The sequence below is a fragment of the Electrophorus electricus genome, unplaced genomic scaffold (assembly GCF_041902795.1).
Source record: "Electrophorus electricus isolate QZ-2024a unplaced genomic scaffold, ASM4190279v1 Scaffold40, whole genome shotgun sequence".
In the NCBI taxonomy this organism is placed as follows: domain Eukaryota; kingdom Metazoa; phylum Chordata; class Actinopteri; order Gymnotiformes; family Gymnotidae; genus Electrophorus; species Electrophorus electricus.
The window spans coordinates 976,091-997,756 of record NW_027658693.1 but is presented as its reverse complement, the minus strand read 5'-3'; the positions used below and the strand labels follow the sequence as shown (position 1 = coordinate 997,756).

Below are 21,666 nucleotides of genomic sequence, written 5' to 3'. Positions count from 1 at the left end.
CATGCAAGCTGGAGCACTGGATCCACTCTTTAAATGTGCCTTTTTAAGGTGACAGCTTATAAAAGTCATCTCTGATTATTTTTTTTGTTGTTAGCTTTTTAATCTGTCAAGTCTGTAATTTTCCAGATTTATATCCATTAAAAAAACAGATGCTCTAAAGGGAGGGGGTGGACTCCTTCAGTGGTACAGCAGAAGTTGATAACTTCAAAATCATTTACAGCAGCTTCAACCTTGTACTAACAGAACAAATACGGACACAGCATTAACTGAACTATGGCCTGAGTGATTTAAGTAATTAGTGAAACTGGCACAGCACCACCAACCGTTTATTAAAGAAAACGTGTATGACACATGATTATCTTAATTCTTTTAATTAAAATAGTCCCTTGCAAGGCATATTATTCAATTATGTTCAAAGAGGTACATAGAGCATGCTGGCAAAACCGAACCGTTGAAGATACTACAGGAAATAAGAAATTTCCATAATGTGAATGAAACATTTATTTAAATGTATTGAATATTGCACATCTCAGAGCCTCCAGAGGTGGAAAAGACCAGGCCAGGTGAGCCATAGGTTGAATTGGACCCCGAATCCGAGGGCCAGGGCTCCCGCCAGACGCATGACGCTCGAATTTGATCTTCTTGAAGTAATTAACTAGAGTTAATTGAAAGCGGAAGAGGATGCCTGGAGCTGCGATGCCATACCTTTAGGGAAAGATGAAAAAAGGAACACGAATCAAATAAATGAGACTGTTTGTTCTTCGAGGCTGAATGGGATGTGCCATAATAACCTTCAATTACTATATTGGTGTCCAAGCTGAAATTCAACTTGATTACAATAGCCGCAAGCCATGCAGATCTAGTTATGGGCTTTATTCAAAATTAAAACTAAAACAGAAGTAGATTTTAAAAAACACAACCACAATTCTGTGATTTATCTAATGCCAGCTAGTTAACTTCATAACTTATTCTCTGTTGATTTTCCCACCCTTAATCTTGCAGAAAGAAGGCTCAAGAAAATCAAGCGGATGTAAATCACAATCATCCATGTTGTTTTGCCTCCACATCACCCTGAAAGCGCTTTATTTAAATAATCTAGCTGTGCTGTATCGACAGGTATGAGAAGATTCCCACAGAATATCAATTTACTACTCTATGGATTCTTCATGACTTGGCAGTAAGGTAATAATAACAGGCAGGTGTAGCATCTAAAAGTGGAAAGTCCAAGTGCACGTGTTATTAGCTAGCCAGTAGACAAGATCAAATACAAGGTCACAAATTTTAACCTGCCCTTTATATGGAAAATCTGCAATATTTTATATTTGCCACATCGTTAGTGGATAGGTAGCTAGCTATAGTAATTAACCTGCAAAATGTGTTCTTAATCTGTTGATTGCAACTGTCAAACATTTTTTAAAAATGTGTTGAATATTACCCACTCACAGCCTACAGAGGTGGAAAAGACCAGGCCAGGTGAACCATAGAACAAGTTGAACCCTGAATCCGAGGGCCAGGGCGACCGCGCCCGAACCCGAGGGCCAGGGCTCCCGCCAGACGCATGACGCTCGAATTTGACCCTCTTGAAGCAGACGAGCCCACTAGAGGTAACTGAAGCGGAAGAGGATGCCTGGAGCTGCGATGCCATACCTTTCGGGAAAGATGAAAAAAGGAACACGAATCAAATAAATGAGACTGTTTGTTTTTCGAGGCTGAATGGGATGTGCCATAATAACCTTCAATTACTATACTGGTGTCCAAGCTGAAATTCAACTTGATTACAACAGCCCCAAGCCATGCAGATCTAGTTATGGGCTTTATTCAAAATTAAAACTAAAACAGAAGTAGATTTTAAAAAACACAACCACAATTCTGTGATTTATCTAATGCCAGCTAGTTAAATTCATCACTTACTCTCTGTTGATTTTCCCACCCTTAATCTTGCAGAAAGAAGGCTCAAGAAAATCAAGCGGATGTAAATCACAATCTTCCATGTTGTTTTGCCTCCACATCACCCTGAAAGCGCTTTATTTAAATAATTTAGCTCTGCTCAATTTCAGCTTGATTACAATAGCCGCAAGCCATGCAGATCTAGTTATGGGCTTTATTCAAAATTAAAGCTAAAATAGAAGTAGATTTTAAAAAACACAACCACTATAGTAATTAACCTGCAAAATGTGTTCTTAATCTGTTGATTGCAACTGTCAAACATTTTTAAAAATGTGTTGAATATTACCCAAGTCACAGCCTACAGAGGTGGAAAAGACCAGGCCAGGTGAACCATAGAACAAGTTGAACCCTGAATCCGAGGGCCAGGGCGACCCCGCCCGAACCCGAGGGCCAGGGCTCCCGCCAGACGCGTGATTCTCAAATTTGACCTTCTTGGAGAGGGAGATCCCACTGGAAGAAACTGAAGGGGAAGAGAATATAACTTTAGCGAAAGATGAAAACTGACCACTAACCAAACGAATGAGAGAGATTGTTCTTTGAGGCTGAATATGATGTGTCATAATAACCATCAATTACTATAAAGGTGTCCAAGCTGAAATTCAACTTAATTACAATAGCTAGCCAGCAGCCAAGATAAAAGGTCACATGCCACACAATTTTAAGCTTCCCTTTATACGAAAGAACTGCAGTATTTTAAATTTGCCACATCGTTGGCGGACAGGTACCTAGCCATAGTAGCTAATTATCCTAGCTAGTTCACACTTCATTCTCCCCCAAATGATCCCATTATCGACAGGTATCCGTGCTTAGACATGAAGACAGTTCATCGACCGAGGACTGACATGCAGCTGTCACAGCTCTTTTAGAGCAATCCGACGGTTAGCGAGCCAATGCTAGATAATAACGTTAATTGCAGCTACAGCAAATAGTTGGCAGTTAATCTGCAAGTTAACTAACGTGCTCCATCGCCATGAAAATTAGAATCTGTTGCCGCAAGAGATGTGCATAAGTAATGTGTGAACTAGCTAAGTTAACCATCTCAAATAGACAGCTTGTCTGTTAGCTAACCTAGCTAGAGAGCCCAATGTTACCTGAGTCGTTGAATTCAAGTCCGACTTGACACTTTAGCCTTTCCCATTAGGCCTCATCGTCTTTTTAAACAAAATTAACATACTATTCATAAAATCCATATAGAGCAAGTTTTATGGATGATCTGCTCAGTGAAGCTGCATTATTTCTGTTATAATACGGACACGGCAGCATTTTCACGGCATGTTTTCTTAATCTGTTTATTGCAACTGTCAACACATACGAATGATTAATAATTAATGTAAACTGTTATGCAGCGAATTAAAGATACTATATTTTCCTGTTTCCCTAGAAATAATCCAAACTGCAGTGTCTGCTTATTTATGCTGAAGCACACTTAAGTGGGTATAATTTTTGTGGATTCCACATATACATTAAAAGGAAAATGTTGCCCAATCATGTCAGAAATAGCAAAACAAAAAAACACAGGCTCCGAGTTACTGAAAGAGAAGTACGCGATGAGGTCCTGGTAGAGCATAGGCACAGGTTGGTCATACGTGTTTATGAGGAGTTTAATTTAAGCAAAATCCTCATCACACACCCAAGAAGTCAAAGCCTGCAAAATCCCCAAGCAGCAAGACTGCATCAAGTTAGCACTGGCTGAAGCAAAAATAGTGCTGTGTCCTGCTCTGTGGCTCATCCACTCTACCAGTCTCTTAGTATTGGGCTTAGTGTGCTTAATTCATCTTGATGTCCTAACTGACATTCAAAAAGAAATGGATGTGAGAAGACAGTGTAGGAGTTCAAATTTGAATTGGCTTGAAATGTAGGCTGAAGTGCTCTTCTGCAGCTGAGCAGCTCATTTTCTGCTGAGCATCTTCACAGCCCTTACAAGGAGAGCATGAAAATGATGGAGGGGACAAGAAAAATCAGAATAATGCTTTAAGGACTGGACACATTTACAGCTTCTCACACTAAACAAAGTACTCCAAGGTAAAAAGTTCATCAAAGTAAAACATGTTTCATCCATCTTTCTGTGAACTGATATTTTAATGACTGACAGACAAATCCTCCAAGACTTGGCTTGGGATGCTTTGGTGTACAGGAGAGGTTTGAACCCCTTTCATTAAAGAAAACGTGTATGACTCAGGTGCTAGGGTATTATCAGAATGTAATTTATTCCAAATGTAAACACATGATTCTCTTAATTAGAGATTCCCTTATAAGGCATATTATTCAATAATGTTCATAGAGGTACAAAAAACAAAACAAAACAACAAAACCCTACTGAGTCTGGAAAAGAACATCTTTATCAATAAAAAGTATCAAATGACCTGAACACAGTTGTACCACCATTACAAACTCCTTGCTTGAGTCTGCATGTATACATGTATGATAGTAACATATCAGCCAATGAATGATGGACTCGAGTTTGTACTCGAGGAAAGAAAGAAATTTTCATAATGTCATAAAGAATCAAGTGTTTGGAAAACGTCTAGGAAAAGAAAGAAACATTTATTTAAATGTGCTGAATATTGCACAAGTCGCAACCCTTGAAAAACCAAGAAGAGTTCTCGGTCTGCTTAAGTACTGTGTACTGCAAAAACACAAGTAGAATTGAATTTTCCACAAATACACATACAAGAACCATAGAAGAAAGCATAGTGTTGGTCTTATAGAACGAGAGACACAAAAACCTCAGCTACAATGATCAACAATTACACAATGAAGTTTGGATTCAACGGAATTTCGTTTTGAACTACGGTAGAGGGGCCTCTTTATCGGCTACTCGAATACTAGGCAACAACCTGATTCACCATTTGTGGATCACATTTGAGCAGTAACATGATTTGGTAGAACACTTGCATTTGAAACCATTTTTGTCTTCTTTTATAGGTGGAATCGGAGGCCAGTTTGGTGATGTTTTAAATCTACTTGAAGAATAACAAACAAACAAAAAGCCAACCCTAATGTAACATTTAAAAGAAGCACCAAAGTGGGCATCAGATTTACCATCAAACAGGGTCTTGCTGCTGTCGAAGCCTGTGCACTGCCGCTTGCAGATCTCCATGTTCTGCAAGCAAGATTTCACACTGCAGCGAGAGACACACACACACACACACACACACACACACACACACACACACACACACACACACACACACACAGGTGGGGGGGGGGGGGGTTACAGTACTAGCAGAGAAACTCTGATGCTATTTGGATTTCTAAATTAACACGGTGTTCCTTAAAATGTTTTTGAAACACTGACATGTAGATTGGAAGGCCTGGAGCAACTCACTGTGCACTCTGAGGGAAGTGGAGGAGGTGGGTCATGGTCAGAAACAGGTGGTTCACGGTCTTCACTGGCGTGATCCTTTTGTGAGCGTCTAGCGTGAGCATCTTCTTTAGTAGGTCGATGAACTCCCGCCGGTCGGCCTTCTCCGCCAAGACGTCGGTGCCTTTCAGACTGGTCATATTGACCTGCGAGAGAGACCCATGGGTGAGTCATATTATTCACCAGCAGAGGGCGGCAATGCACCCAATACGAACGAAGTTCTGCAGCAAATTTCTACGCACTGCTCTGCCCTTCGCAGATGCCGTTCTCCAGAGCGACTTACATGCGCTACTCATTATGACAGCAGAAACGCTCGACCTTTCAGCTAGCACCTTGTTCTACCTGCTCTATAATGTGAGCTGCGGGAGCCCTTTGTCACGTTCTTCAATTTCACATCGCAACACTAAAAGAAATGCGTATAGTTACGCGCACAAAAGCCCAAATAACCTGCATCATGTCGTCAAGGCAGTTTAAAATGTACTTCCGAGTCTCTTTGGACTTGATGCCACGCTCCGCCTCATGCTCCGAAGGTGTCTGGAGAAAGGAAAGAAAAAACAAACCATTCAGCTCCACCATTAAGTTACATGAAGTCATTAAGTTACGTCCCTTATAAAAAACACATGGCATTTGGCATTTGAAGACAGGCAAACCTTGAGTCTCCACAGGGGGTAGCAGTAGAAATAGTAGTGCGTCTTGGTCCCTGCGCTCAACATGCACTCTGCTGGTAGGCCCTGCGTCTCGGAGATGTAACGGATCTGCAGAGACACCATACGGCAAAAGGATTATGACTTTATTTTGAGTTAATCCTTTCATTTTCAAAGTGCATGTCTAAAAAAACAGGCCATAGAAACTCATTTATATTAATCCTAAAAATGAGCGGGCCGACAAAGCAGCTAAAAGGTCAAACTACACACACACAAACACACACACACACACACACACACACACACACACACACATATCACTACAGCCACAAAACCACTACAGGTCTGCACCACTGATGCTGTACGGGCGTTAAGGCACAGCTCAAAGGACCATGTGCTTACCTGATCATATTCGGAGGCTCCGGGATACAGGGGCCAGCCCAGGAACAGCTCAGCAATGACACAGCCCAGGGACCACATATCGATGGCCTCACAGAATGGGAGACCCAGGATGATCTCAGGCGATCTGGACCAAAAACACAGAGATCGCCATCATGAAATCAGCCTCGGCTGATAATTCCGTGGGGGGGGTGTTTGTGTTCCTAGACATTACACACCCACTATTCTAGTGTAACATGGAACCAACACTACAATGCACCAACACTACAATAATGTTCTGTTTTGCATTAAGTAAATACAGAGTACCAATGCAGTTAAACACCCGTTACTCAGTATATTACACTGTTAATTAACAGTGTAGCTACAATGTAATAGCGGTTTTGTACAGACTTGCTAAATACTGATATTACCAAAGCCTGCAGTTCAGCGCATCCTAACTAATCTCAGACACCGAAGACGGTTCATTAGGTGTTTTGCTAAATAACAGCACTCACATGACCCAATAAAAATAAACCACTTATAAATCAATCGTGCTCCAGTTAACTGTAATGCTCATCATAGGCTTTTAATGTGTAGCAGGGTTATTACAACTGTCCACAACATGCAGCTCTACTCTCAAGCACACTAGAGTGCAACGAGTGCATACTTATTTCTAACACGCCTCAGCACGTGTCCCTCACCGGTAGTATCTGGACTGCAGGTAGCTGGGGCCCTTGGAGAAGTGGCTAGCTGAGCCGAAGTCGATGACCTTGACGCGGTACGGCTGCCTGACGGGGTCCACCAGCATGATGTTGTCGGGCTTGAGGTCGGTGTGGATCAAGCCCAGGCTCTTCAGTTTCATGAGCGCTTTGGCGACCTGCTGCAGCACGGGCCGGATGCATTTCAGCAGCAGTGGGCTGAACTTGCTGCGCTTGAGGAAGTCGTAGAGGCTCTGCCCCAGCATCTCGAACACCAGGCATATGTGCTTCTTGTGCTGGAAGCACTCGTACGCGCGCACGAAGTTGAACTCGTCGGCGTTCTCCCTGCTCAGCCGGCTCAGGATGCTCACCTGAGGAGGAGCAAAGGAGGGAAGACAGAATACGCGTTAAGCCGAAGCTACGTGGTCACAGCTTCAAAGTTTGATACTGCTGACAAATAGCCTACTTATTTTCAATAGCATCAAGCACTTTGTGTACTTCCCTTCAACCATTTACTTCTACAGGATTTGGGAGATGCAATTATGGAAGTGGTCCCTTGGAAATGAACCCATGAACTTGCTTTTGGTACTCAAACAATGCAGATTAATGCTCTTTCATAACAATAACATTTTTAATGCACATCCAAACAGGCATGGCTTACACAACTGAAGCTAAATCTTCTTTTTAGAGTAAGCTTCAAGCTGTCCGTGTGTTATCCGAACTAGTTCCTACTGAACTAGTGAAAATTAGAACTAGTGTGCCAAACAAGTATTTCTGTGCTACCCTGGCTGTATACAAATTCCACGGTGTGCGTTAGCACATCTGACACCAACAGAACATATGTTGTAAAACTGAAACAAACAATAACAGAATCAGGGCTACAGCTGATTCTAGGCCATATCAATAGCTCATTTAAAGCAGGCACAACTTTCCCACCTCGTTCTGGCCCTGTCGAGCATAGGACGGATGACTTTTCAGGATCTTGATTGCGACTACTTCACTGGTGCCCCGCTTCCAGCACTTGGCGACCTGGCCAAAGGTTCCACGGCCCAGGGACTCCAAAACCTCGTAGCTGTTGGAGACGGAGCGGAGGATCTCGTTCTGCACCAGTTGGTACTCGCAATCGCTGCCCCTGGCCACACGCTTGGACAACCCAGGGGAGGAGAGCTCCTCCAGGATCTGTACACTGTTGCTGCTGTGTGCCTCCTCTCTCTTCCTCTTGAGGCTGCCCCGCTTCTGATAGCCGTCAGCACGCCGCGAGGTCAATGCCTCGTCTCCGCCCTGCCAGCTGGAAGAGGAGGAAGACGACGACGAAGCCTCGTCCGAGGCTCCAGAGGGGGAAAAGACCATGGCAGGTAAGCCATCGATTGAATTGAACCCCGGATCCGAGGGCCAGGGTGTCCCCGCCCGAATCCGAGGGCCAGGGCTCCCGCCCCGTGCAGGATTCTCAAATTTAACCTTCTTGGAGTGGGAGATCCCACTGAAGGAATCTGAAGGGCAAGAGAATATACCATTATGGAAAGATGAAAACAGGACTACTAACCAAATGAACGAGAGAGATTGTTTGTTCTTTGAGGCTGAATGTGATGTGCCATAATAACCATCAATTAGCTAAATTAGCTAAATCACAGAGCTTTGATTTTTTTTAAAACATCTACTGCTGTTTTAGTTTTAATTTTGAATATTTCTTTCTGAAGCAGAGCAGAGCCCTGATCGATGCCATTGTTTTTTGGGCAGGCTTTAGCAAGTGATTGCTTTCTCTTTACACGCTTCTCAGAAAAGACAAGTTCTTTGTCTTGCGTTACTCAAAGGTGGTTCTGTGTGCTAAAACAACATCTTGACCTTTCAGCGATGCTGCCACACTGAAAAACAGAAGGCCAAGAAAAAAACAGCTTCTATTCTTAGACTCTCTGGCACTCTAAGTGCTTGCTGATACCTTGCTGACTGCAGTATTTCCTACACCTTTCCAACTGAGAGGCTCCTGAACTTGCAGCACCTCTGTCAATTAATCAATTGCATAACAAGAGTTCATCCACTCTATAATTGAGGGAGATACCCCCTCTAATCATTAATGCTCATCATTACAAAGACCATTAGTGTAAGCTGATGAAAAATGTTTCAATGTATTTAAAAGGTAAAGAACAGAGTAGCAATGTAAAGATACCATTTATAATGCATTACATTTTAGTCTTTAACACAATCTCTTGCCCTGAAACAGTGTTTAGGGCGATTACAATGCTGTTTCAATATGTTTAAAAGGTAAAGAACAGAGTAGCAATGTAAAGATTCCATTTATAATGCATTACATTTTAGTCTAAAACACAAACTCTTGCCTTGAAACAGTGTTTAGGGCGATTACAATGCTGTTTCAATGTGTTTAAAAGGTAAAGAACAGAGTAGCAATGTAAAGATACCATTTATAATGCATTACATTTTAGTCTAAAACAAAATCTCTTACCCTGAAACAGTGTTGTTGGGCGATTACAATGCTGTTTCAATGTGTTTAAAAGGTAAAGAACAGAGTAGCAATATAAATATTCCATTTATAATGCATTACATTTTAGTCTAAAACACAATCTCTTGCCCTGAAACAGTGTTTAGCGCGATTACAATGCTTTGAAACGCTGTTTCAATGTGTTTAAAGGTAAAGAAGAGAGTTGCAATGTAAAGATTCTACTTATCATGAATTACATTTTAGTCTAAAACACAATCTGGGTTTGTGTGTATATAAATGATGTAATGTTACTGTTGTGGAACAAATTACTTCCATTTCCATTTTTAAGGCAAAAATATTAAATGTTGGAATTTATCATTACATATTCATATGAATATGACTTTAATTTGTATACATATTTGTTGACATTAGCTATTTTGATCAGTCATTTTTGTGTCTGGTTGTTCTAGCTCATATTTAGCACGTTGTCCTTGACCATGTCCCTCTGTCCACAGGGTGGTGGTGTTGGACTGTGTTACAGACACGCTGCTGTTTTCCTGCAAGGTGCTAGTGGTCGGATTTGTAGGTGAGAAATATAGAGTGAAGTCATGTGTATATTACCCATACTACACTTCATCACATTCTGACCATGATGGCACATGGCAACACACTTTAATAGGTAACTCTGAGGGTTTTTCTACATTCCCTGTAAGGTCTGCTGGCTTTCTTCTTCTTCTCTGGGAGAATCAGGCTGCCATATGACAATTTCCAGCTTCAGCTGCTGCATTATTACTGGTTGCCCGTTATTGTACGTATTGTAACCTCAGAAAAGCTCAAGTGCTGACACTTGCGTCTGTGTGAGAACAAAACATCAGCATATTCAGTACACTGAAGAAATGGTTCTTTCTTTTTTAGATTCCAAAATGCTTATTGACAGTGATTGTAAAGTCACTTTGTTTGTAAATAACCATGATTTACACATTTATTCTGGACAGCAGTTCCTCTCATAATACTGAAGGCCCAGCATGTATATCTACTACTGCTGTTTTTTTAGACGGTGATTGTGGGAGCTTATTTCATCGCGCAGGGCTTCTTTAGTGTGTACAGCATGTGTGTGGACACCCTTTTCCTCTGCTTCTGTAAGCTGCACACACACACACACACACACACACACACACACACACACACACACACACACACACACACACACACACACACACACACACACACTCTCTCTCTTCATTCCAGCAGTTCATAATGACATTGGGCACACACAGTCGAAAGCTTGTATGGTCTCGTCCCTTTACTTCAGGGAGAATAGAATTATAAAAAACATTATTAGCTCACATTTCACTCTCAAGCTACTACACATATGCCAATCATGAGGACTATATTGGTTTTATTTCCACTATGATGTTTCTGTCTCCTCTAGTGGAGGATCTGGAGCGTAACGACGGCACCGTGCAGAGACCATACCTCCGATTTACTCCTCCACATCAGCTGACTTTAAAAAACTATTTAAAGCTCTACACATCATGGATCACAGAATGTCTGTTATTAACGCTATACAAGAACTATACTAAGGCCATAGATCTAGACTAAGACTATAAAGTTATTTCACTTAGCTAAATAACTTTAATACATAATTTAAATCATGCAATGTGTAATAATATTTCTTGTTTTTGTTCAGGAGATGTGCAGACATTATCTGCTGTATTATTTTTGTGGCTGCCATTGTCACCTATATTCTTATTCGCTCCCTGGGTAAGAAACATTTCCAACTACACTTTCATGGGGGAAAAAAAATCATTATTATTGTGGGCTCAAGCGGAAGGTCTTTTACCCATGTATGGCTTGTGAGATATCCTTCTAACGAAGGTTCTAACACAGCGTGGCTGCTTGGAGACTCTCGTCATGTCGTGTTGCCCCAGAACTCCACTGGGATGTTTTGTGGAGCTGGAGTCAATGTGTAAGTCCCTCACATACTGGATAAGTATTTATATCTTCACAGGAATACCAAAACAGCACACCCAGTATGTAAGGAACACCGTCAGTATTCTTTCGAATGGACTTTAGTGAGTCGGACTAGGGTTACAATGGAGCTGTGCAGGTGCAAATCATGTGGAAACATGAAACATCAACAAGACAAGATGGGTTAGACTTTAGCTTTAAGATTTTCATGATTGGCACTGCACAGCAACAAGTGGAACCAATCAAATCACTTGTGTTTAATGATTGTCTCTAAACCAAGGGGTCCAAACTCAGGTCTAGGAGTGTCACAACACTGCAGAGTTTATTGGTTACCCCAGTCCAATTCACCCTCGAAGAAAGAACACTTAGCTGGGTAGTGGTGTGACTCTCCAGCACTGAATCCTGATACACATACTCAAAAAATTGAATAAAAATTGTTTATTTAATTGGCTAATATTCATGTGTCAAGCTGCATTTGTTTCCTGCATCCTCTCGTGTTTCAGTGACAAACCAAACGTCCTCTACTTTGACCTTCTGAAGTGTGCCAGAGCAACGACAGAAATGGACGCCATTCTAGAGGGTCTCCAGTGTCCAACCACTCAAGTGAGATTTCCACACAAATGTCCTGTTGACATTGTACAGAAACCAAACACGTATGTCAGTAGCCTTTTAGAAATATGCACATGAGACTCATTTATTACAAAACAGTTTAGCATGTAGTATGTGAATGCCAGTTTGTAAGTCTGGGGGCTTGGGTCTCCTTTTGCTGCTTGGTTTGGGAGCCTTTTGCTCTATCATGCAATGAACAATGTGTAAATAGTGTAGATAGAAATATAAAAAGCAACACTGTGTTTAGCTACTCAAATAAGATCTCCTTCACTCTGTGTGTTTGTGCGTTGGTTTGCAGGTCTGTGTTAAAAAATGCCCTTCAGAGTTCTGGAAGTTGACCCCAGAGGCGTATGCCCCAAATGCCCTGCCTAAAGACTTCTTTCAGCAGCAGTATTGTGACCCTAGACTTGACCTCGCCCAAACCACATTGGTAAAACCTCACACTGCAAATAAGCAATGTAACCAGCTTCATCTCTGAGAAATAAACCCTCACCTCACTCTTGACAGAACAGAATTTGTCGTATCAAAAGTCTTTGCAATATGCAACTCTTTGTACATGTAATTCATGCATTGGCTTAGCCACTCACGCATACATAGCATTTGTGCATACATAGCATTCTGCATGTTAATGAGATTTTCACATGCATTTCCACTACAGAGTGTCCAAGACATCCTCAATCAAGAGCTTTGTCCATATTTCTACACGCCAAGTAAACCAGGTAAAGACAGCAGGATTACACAACTACCTGTTAATTTGTCCATTCTGTTTTGTAACAGTTTGACTATGCTATGTACCAAAACATAACCAAACCACCAGGAAAGTACTTATACCTGCAGTGATAAGTCAGCAGGTTTAATTGTTAGTCATATTATTTTCTGTCTCTCCCTCCACCCAGAACTAGGGAGATGTCTGCCTAGCTTTGACTGGCAGGACGTTCCTCCAGACTTCTCTCTCCCTGGATTCGCTTCCGTTAATGAAACAGTCGAGCACATAAAGGGATATATGGAGTAATCCTTCACACACACATTTCACTCTCAAGCTACTACACATATGCCAATCATCAGGACTATATTGTTTTTATTTCCACTGTGATGTTTCTGTCTCCTCTAGTGGAGGGTCTGGAGCGTAATGACGGCACCGTGCAGAGACCATACCACATGCCCAGGTCTCTGTGGCAAATCCTCCACAAGAGAGACAGCTTTCTCCCTTAATGAATAAACCATCCAGCATATATTTGAGTCTTTTTTCTGTTGTTGTAACTGTAAAACTGTTCTCAACAGCATTTCGACCACTGTTTTGTTCAAAAGAGATCTGACGGGGCGGCCTCTGGACTGATCCAGTTTTGACCGAACGGCAGACACACACTGGATGTTCTGGCAAACATTTACATATCTGGCTGGACCTTAACCATGTTGCTCTGTTTATTTGATACGCCTACTCTTTTCATATACCGCACTGCTTATTGTGTAGGAGTAGGCTTGCTCCTAAATGTGGAGTATATGAGAGGCTTAAGGGGAAGTTGATATATTTAATTGAGTTTTAGTTCTTTGCCAACCTCTCTCATTATGTGTGAAAGATCACATTTCATGGGATGCTACAATATATTTTTTTTAATTCCTGAGTGTAATAATGTCAAGATTGGCCACCCTCCTGGACTCCCTCTTTCCGTGGTTTCACGTCTTGCGCTGCAGGCCGCTCCCCCCTGCAGCGTTGGTCAAGACGGGTAGACGCTTACCTGGGATCTCGTCGTTATCAAAATAAACGTGAGCCTGCTTCTTCCGGGAACGACGAGATGCCCGTGTACAGGCAGCCACGACCAAGGCACACAGCAGGGTTTAAATACATGAACTAGAAACGAGGGACAGGTGTACGCAATCAGTGTGAGGACAAAATGAAACCGTGGAACGGAACAAAACACAAGACATGGAAAACACGGAACATGGAAGGGACTGATCGTGACAATCAGCATAGATTATTTAACACAAAGATTCAGAACTGCTGGTGCTGTGTATTTAATCATCTAATATAGACACCAGTACCTCCACTAAAGCCTGCCATAATGATATCAACATCAAATGCAAAAAAAGTAATTTTGTTTCCAATAGTAAAACCAAAAAAAAAAGCCAAACAAATAAAACGTGATGATGGACATGCGCCTCTTTAAAGGATTTTCTCAATAAATATATGTAGAATTTATGACTATAACAGAAAACAGCAAAGAGAAAAATGCAAGAATGCATATGGCGAAGGACGTATGGCAAGTATGGCTAATTCCTCCTAAATGTCTATTTGGTTCCATCAATGCAATATTTGAAGCTCTATGAAATAAACAAACCAAATTGTTATCAGAACACTCCACTATATTCATGAAAAACACTTTCTCATGTACTCTTGTTTTCTGTATGGCTTTAGCCACTCCTGCTGCATGTTGGGTGTCTTTTTTCCATGTTGTCTAGCTGTGTGCTCACATGCATGAGTACTTGTCTCTCTCCCCCTTTCTTAGCTCACAATCTGATTCCAGTTTTCGAGTGCAAAATACAATCCTTGCTGTCACGTAGGAACCCAAACCAGGCGAAACTCTCTCTCCTGGGGGCTACGTGTTGACATACAAGCTGACAGCAGGGCCCAAACTTCGGGAATTAAACCTTAACAAGCTTGCCTCTCTAGGTAACTCAATTAGCGAGTAGGCTTAGTTAAAATAACAGCTTTAGTGAGCAAGGCTCCGATGAATAACGCAAGTTATGATGGCCATTCACACTCCAGACACATTTTTTCGTAACTCAACAATGACTCCTAAGTTCTTTCAAACTTCTCAGTAAGGAATTCAAATCTGAAAAAGGATGTTCAAGAATAGTTTTGAGATGTCATTCACCTGGTTCTGAAAACTTGACTTGTAGAGTAACATACCATGCTGATGAGGTTACAGTGTCAAGCGTGAATGTGTGGAAGCTTGACTTGGAAAAAAGACAATGAATTGGCCATCAAGTCTACAACAAAAGCATGCCAGCTAACATTGGTACTCACCCCAACCTGCCTTTGCACTGTGCAATTCCAGCAGTCTTAAACATTGTTTTGCATTTCAAACTGTACAAGACGATGCATCTGAAACCTTGACCAAACTCCATGGCACAGTGCTCCATCGATAGTTGTTCTCAATATTGGACTACAGATTTTCTGGAAACTATCATGCTAGATCATTAAGATATTGTGCTTTTGTCACAACAAATGTGAAATCAAAAAGGCATTCTATCTGCTGCCACAACTGCACAAAATATTTTTGTGTCCCACATACTTCATGCTCATTTCGCTATACCGCTGTTATTTGTAGTTGGCATGTGAGCTATGGCAGGCTGTTTCCTATTGGTTGTTTTTATACGCGTGTTGCGTATATGTGTACTGCGAGATTTTAGAGCAAAATTTCTGACACTGCATGAGGAGACATGAGATGCTCAGTCCAACATTTCAGTAAAAAAAAAAAAAAAAAAAAAGGCAATCATTCATATTTTGAAGCACTATAGACTTTTTATGGTCTGAAGCTATAGTGGAATGGTTTTCCAGGCTGGACGAGGTATGAAGTGAAAACACGGACTCGATCATCTCCACGTGTGGACTCTGTGTCCAGCAGGGCCTCTCCAGGAGCCTGGATAGTGACCGATTTGTCCCCTCTGCTGTCCCTGCTCTTAGAGCGGTGCCTGTCTCTCCGATCCCTGAAACACCACCACACACGCACGCGCACACAGATGTATATAAACATTTATATACACAGTATACTCCAAGTTGGTACATAAAGCAACATAAAATGGATAATCGTTAAATAACGATACGGTGGTACCCTCAGTGTTTGCAGTAGTGTACATTCACATTTGTATGTTCTAGACAAAACATCAATGCCCGCCCACATTTAGGCAAAAGGGAAGAATGTCGGGAAATGGCATACGCACCTGTGCTTGCGAGAGCTACGGGAATGGGAGGACTTGTAGGAGTAGCCTGAGTACTGTGACTCGTTGTCCATGTCTGGGGCCAGTGCCTGGGGTTTGTGGACCTCAGCTCCGCCCCTGGAACGTTCTGTTGCTCTGCGCAGTTGAGTTTTGCGCTCTGAGATAGATTTAGAGGATAGCGCCAGCGGCAGCTGCAGCAGTTCAACCTTACTCCTGAGAGAATCTATTTTGAAGGCTGAAGAGGAGGAGGACTAACCTGAGGGAGGAAGAGAAATAAGTATACCTTTAAAGCAAATACCATAATCCAGAGCAACACATCTCAGAGTGAACACACTCCCTGTTAATCAAACCAAAGACTGGTGGTGTCAGCACAAAGCTCTATCTGCTCTTAAAGGTGAGCTACAAGTGCCCACAATTTCATTACAATCTGTTCTCATTCAGAATGAACAAGTGCATATAAAATCAGAGCAACACCATAATATGTAGAGATCTATAAAGATCTCTTTTTATATATTTCAATGAATCCATTAATGTCCCGGAACAGTGATAGTATAAAATTAAGTCACATTTTGAAAATGAACATCTTGAATACACACTGAAAATTCAAACAAAGGTTGTAGTCTTCATCTATTAATTGAACTGTGCAAGAATAATGAACAAACCAGAAAATAGCATTACACACTACTTCACCTTCAAGGTATTAAATGTGTTTCACCCTAAGGAAGCAATTTACAAAAACAGGCCCATCATTCAACAACTTTGTGAATCAGTGCTTTCACAATTCTCACACTCACCACAAGGTCTCATCACACACACACACACACACACACACACACACACACACACACACACACACACACACACACACACACGCATTCCCCAGCCATCTCCCATCATCTCCAGGGTTACCAAGCTTGGCTCTTACCAAGGGAATGAATAAGGGGGTACAGGAGCAGTGAACAGTGTGGGGGCTACGTTTCTATGGTTACATGACCTTTAACCACACAACCCTATTTCTGGGGAGAGCAAAAATATGTCAGTGAGCTGTTTGTATGTTTACCTGGGTCTTTGTGTGTGTGGTCAGCTCTAAAATAACAGCAGCAACTGTCATTGAAGAAGCTGTTGTGTGTGCCTGAGTAGGTACTAAACACATTCTTAAGAATAGTGACTCTTAATCCAATTCCTTTAATGAAGAACCACAACTTTCCTCACTTTCTATTTCTAAATGTCTGTCCCCTTCTCTCTGATTGGCTGTATATGAAGGGAACGCAAACTTGATTAGGAAGCCAAAAACACAGACCTCCTCTTTCTGCTGTGTCTATGTGCATGCACTTCTCACTCACCCACTTGTCAGGGATTGTTTACAAAACTGATAATACAGTCAAGGATACTATTTGTCGAGGGCAGACTCCCAACACATGCCACTCATCAATCTCAAATAGGGGCTCTTGGATTCTCTCACACACACACACACACACACACACACACACACACACACACACACACGCTTCTCACAGGAATTGTAAAAACAGTAGGCCTACATTTGAACAGAATAGAATGGGACCATAACCCCATACATTTTATGATAAAGTTTAAAATAAAAACTCATAGATAAAAACATAACTCTCGAAGAAAATTAAGAGATCAGTCCAAATTAGTATCTCTGCGTTTGGCAATGATTTCAATTCCACAGTCTGTTGAATTCCACCACATGTACAGCTCTTTGTATTTAATGAGATTCTGATTAGGTAATCAAAGCTTATTTAACAAGCAGTGTGAAAGACTGGTGGAGAACACCTCAAGATGCATGAACAAGCTGCAATCAAAATCTGAGATATTCCACCAAATACTGATTTCTTAACTAATCCTAAATTAAAACATTAGTACCATAATCCTTAGTCCTTAACACTGATCTTAGACTATTTCATTCTTTTTTGAACCATAACATTAGCCATTATACAACAAAGGCCAAACTGGAGTCAGTGTAAAGGAGCCACTTCTACCAACATCTTAACAGATCAAAGTATAAATCCTTTCATATGTGTCAAAAACCAACCCTGGCATCACTGAGCCATTTCAAGAGGTGAGGGACGAGCTTCACAGTATTTACACTACACAGAATGTGCCTCTTCATCGGTAATGACATGATATCAGACAACAAATATGTTCCTTTTTGTCCCCTGCAATGTTGACAGGAGTCAGTCCAGAACAGGGCTGCACAAATAAGTATACAGTAATGAGCAGTGAAGATGATGTCTTGCCACAACACAATGGCAATCCCAGTAAGCCCTGCCTTATCCATTGTGCGTAAAGAGAGGCCAAACCTTTATTTTCTATTCTGTAGAACGCTTAAAGAAATAAAATAAACTCCTTCCACACTCTTTATTCTTTGCTCTCGCATAGTGTTAATTTATAAAATAAAGGATACAACATAGACATATGATGATATTAATGCAAAATACCCTCTTGGAGCCCATGTGTCTTGCAGGGGTCCCAGTGCAAAAGAACCTGAATTTGTTTAAGTCACCCATCCACACATTCCATAAGGCGAAGAGAGATGAAGACCACCATCTTGCCTCAAGTTGACATGGGCACATTATAGGTTCTCGAGCAAAATGGTACCTGTTGGATTGCCAGTTTGTCACTGATGGCGTGAGTGAGTATTAACATACATGTATTGGGCAAAGTGCTTGGGGGGGGGGTCCCTTTAGTGGGCAGATTCATTTCCTCAGCCATACATTTTCAGTCTCATTTTAGTTCCATTTCTTCATCTTCACTGACTAATCTTTTTTTTAAACTGTCACCTCAGTTCCCTTGTTCCAACTTTAGCTTTACCTGATAAAAAAAAACACCTCACATATCTGGACTTTCATTTGAATGCTTTTTATTCCAACTCGGTGCATGTGCTGAAGGTTCGTCTGTCCTGTCTCTCTCTTCTCAGTTGCAGACAATACAATATTTGCAGGTTTCTCCCAGGAGAAAGGCATGCTGGGATAGTAAAGAGCTACACCGGATGTATGAAATGGCAGGAATGCCACACCCTTATTGTGTGTGTTCATGTTTCAAATGTGTAAGTAAAACTCTTTACAATGTCTCGTGTAATAAATCAGAATCCTGTAGAATGGCTCTCGGGCTGAGCTGGTTCTGTTGGCCCTTCTTCGTTACCTAAACAGGTTGGAAAGATGACCATACAATTGCCACAGTCTGCAGGGGTAGTACACCATAAGCAACATAATTACATCAACTCCAAAATCAATACTAAACATTATTCAAATACATACATAAAATTCTTAAAGTTGAAATTAGGAATTGCTACAGGTTTGAAGGCCAGTTTTCAGTCTGGCAATAGCAAGACCCAAGATCTGCGGTGATGTTTTAATATTCAACTGTGTGCTCCATTTAAACTCAACCCCAAATTATCCCAGTGATTCCAGATTAGTTCTTTTTGTTTGGTACAATCAAAAAGAATTGTGCTACAGCATTAAACAGGTTTAGCCCCAGTATTTATAAATTGCTTCTTTGACACACTTACCATCGCTCGACCCAAGATAAATAGATGGTGTCCTGATAATGGAGGAAGACCCATGGATGGTGTCATCTGAACTGACAGACAGGTGACTTTTTTCTCACCATTGTGAGCAGTCTACACTGGTCTGCTTCAATCTCCTATGAAAATGAAAACAAGGAGTTAACCAGGATCTCACAAGTGCACAAAGCCATTCTTTTAAAACATAACATGAAAGTGCTAGCTAGCTGCAATGATAGTGTGTGTGTGTGTGTGTGTGTGTGTGTGTGTGTGTGTGTGTGTGTTTGAGAGAGAGTGAGTAATATATCCACTTTACCCTAAGCTGATGCAGGTTTTTCATCAGTCCCTCCATTCTTTGAAAGATTCCATCCACATTTTTTATCATGCGCTGCCGTATGCTTGCTCGTGATTGGCAGGGCCTCGTTTCATGCCTCAGCATCTCCAGGTGTGAACGGCCTTTTGGTGACTGGCAAGGCATCTCCTGCCCTTCTTGCTGTGAGGACAATGATGTCACTTTCTGCTTCTGACTGGCAGCCTCTAAAGGATCCAAGGATCCAAGGATCAACAGTCTTAGTGTCCTGACTGGCAGAACACAAAGGGTGCAAAAAAGTTGGTAAATATCTGAGCCTGCTAAAATTCTATTTATAAAAACACCACCACCACCACCAGAAATATACTGTTTAACTATCATAGTGCAACAATGACTGTGTAACGGAGTGTAACAAATTCTTACCATCTTGAAGAGCAGCATCAGCCACTTTAGCTTGTCCTCCCACATAACCCTGCCCACCAGTATGCATGTAGGCTTCTGATTGGTCAGTTGGGATAGTAGGTGTGAGAACATTTTCATCATCACTCTGTGAATCTCTCTCTATCGAACCAGACTCTTCTGATAGGGAGCCATCTAGGGACCAAAGGCATCAGCCATAAGTACCACAGAGAGCAAATCCTATGACATTGTATACAAACAAAAACAAACATGGGCTTACCTAGACGACCGACTTGATTACCGTGCAACCGTAGAACCGCAGACCTAGAGGAGATGTCAGGAGTCCAATCATTGTAAGTGCATCTTTGAAATTCTGCCTTCTCTTAACAGCATTACAGCAGCATTAGAAAACTTTCAAAATCCTGAGTACTTACGGAGCTGTTGATCCTTGCTCGGTGGCTTCAATGCCTCCAGAGGCCGAGGAGATGGTCTTTTCTAACAGGTTCTTCCATCTGTGGAAACATCGCTAAAGCCATCAGGTCCCAATTTCTACAACAGCACAATGTTGTTAAAATCATCTGAACATATGGGCATAGTATTCAAAGAAATACTTGCCATATTTCTGAGCTGATTTTGCGGAAAATTCAAATGGTTATCCATTCATGCACAATATCTACTTCACTTAAGGCTTGGTTTCTATACTTCTGGGTGCCTGGTTTGTCATTTAAACCATAAATGGCCCGACACCATAAATGTTATCACAATACAGACACAGCAGTGCTGACTGGTTGACCTTGATGACAAGATGGTGGGTCAGAGAGAGGAAAAAAAACAAACTCACGTGTTTTTCTCAGAGGAAGTCCCAGCCACCAGCTCGTATATCTGTCTCTCTGATGTACTGATCACATACAAGGCCTTGTTATCTGATAGAGAAGAGCAGGTTGTCAAACAATGTATTCAAAGTAATCCACATGCAATTTCTAACTGGCTTCTTAATTTTTTAAAAATAAAATAAAGACATAGTTATTCCAGACCCATTCATCTATTCTGGCTATTCATAGCTGTAAGAATAACTACAAATATACCTGTAGCCACAGATCTGACAAGAGATGAATCCAAGCGAACAACGGGGCAAAAGGTGGTTTTGAGGTGCGTGTTCCCACCCCAAACCCCACCCAGTGAGCGCGCTGGACATCGCAAGATCAAACGGTCACCTGGACCCCTTTGGAGTAGCACCAACAGGTCTGAGAGAAGCAGAGCATGAATGTCTGGAACACACACACACACACACACACACACACAGAGTGAGAATGGACCTGTCAAGTAATCATTTGCAAGAGGAAAAACAAAAATGTGATTTGTTCAGCTGTGATGATCTCTTACCTATAGCTTTATCTTTACTAACTTTCCAAGTCAACGGTCCTTCGTGGATCATTTTCTTAGTGGT

At 41.6% G+C, this 21,666-nt stretch overlaps 2 protein-coding genes across 2 annotated transcripts in view; one reads left to right on the top strand and one right to left on the bottom strand.

The window, feature by feature from the left end:
* Window positions 1-2,128: 2,128 nt before the first annotated feature.
* Window positions 2,129-10,575, bottom strand: LOC145655922 (homeodomain-interacting protein kinase 1-like). Its single transcript, XM_081709386.1, has 9 exons — window positions 10,571-10,575; window positions 7,968-8,319; window positions 7,035-7,402; window positions 6,358-6,481; window positions 5,962-6,066; window positions 5,759-5,845; window positions 5,276-5,457; window positions 4,990-5,069; window positions 2,129-2,407 (listed from the first exon to the last, which is right to left on the bottom strand). Exons 1-9 carry the CDS (start codon window positions 10,573-10,575, stop codon window positions 2,202-2,204), a joined length of 1,509 nt encoding a protein of 502 aa, XP_081565512.1. The 3' UTR covers window positions 2,129-2,201.
* LOC145655921 (uncharacterized) overlaps window positions 10,574-21,666 on the top strand; it is a 35,199-nt gene continuing 24,106 nt past the window's right edge. The window contains exon 1 of the mRNA XM_081709385.1: window positions 10,574-10,577. Within this exon, the coding sequence (XP_081565511.1) occupies window positions 10,574-10,577 (4 nt within the window). The remainder of the gene's footprint in view (window positions 10,578-21,666) is intronic.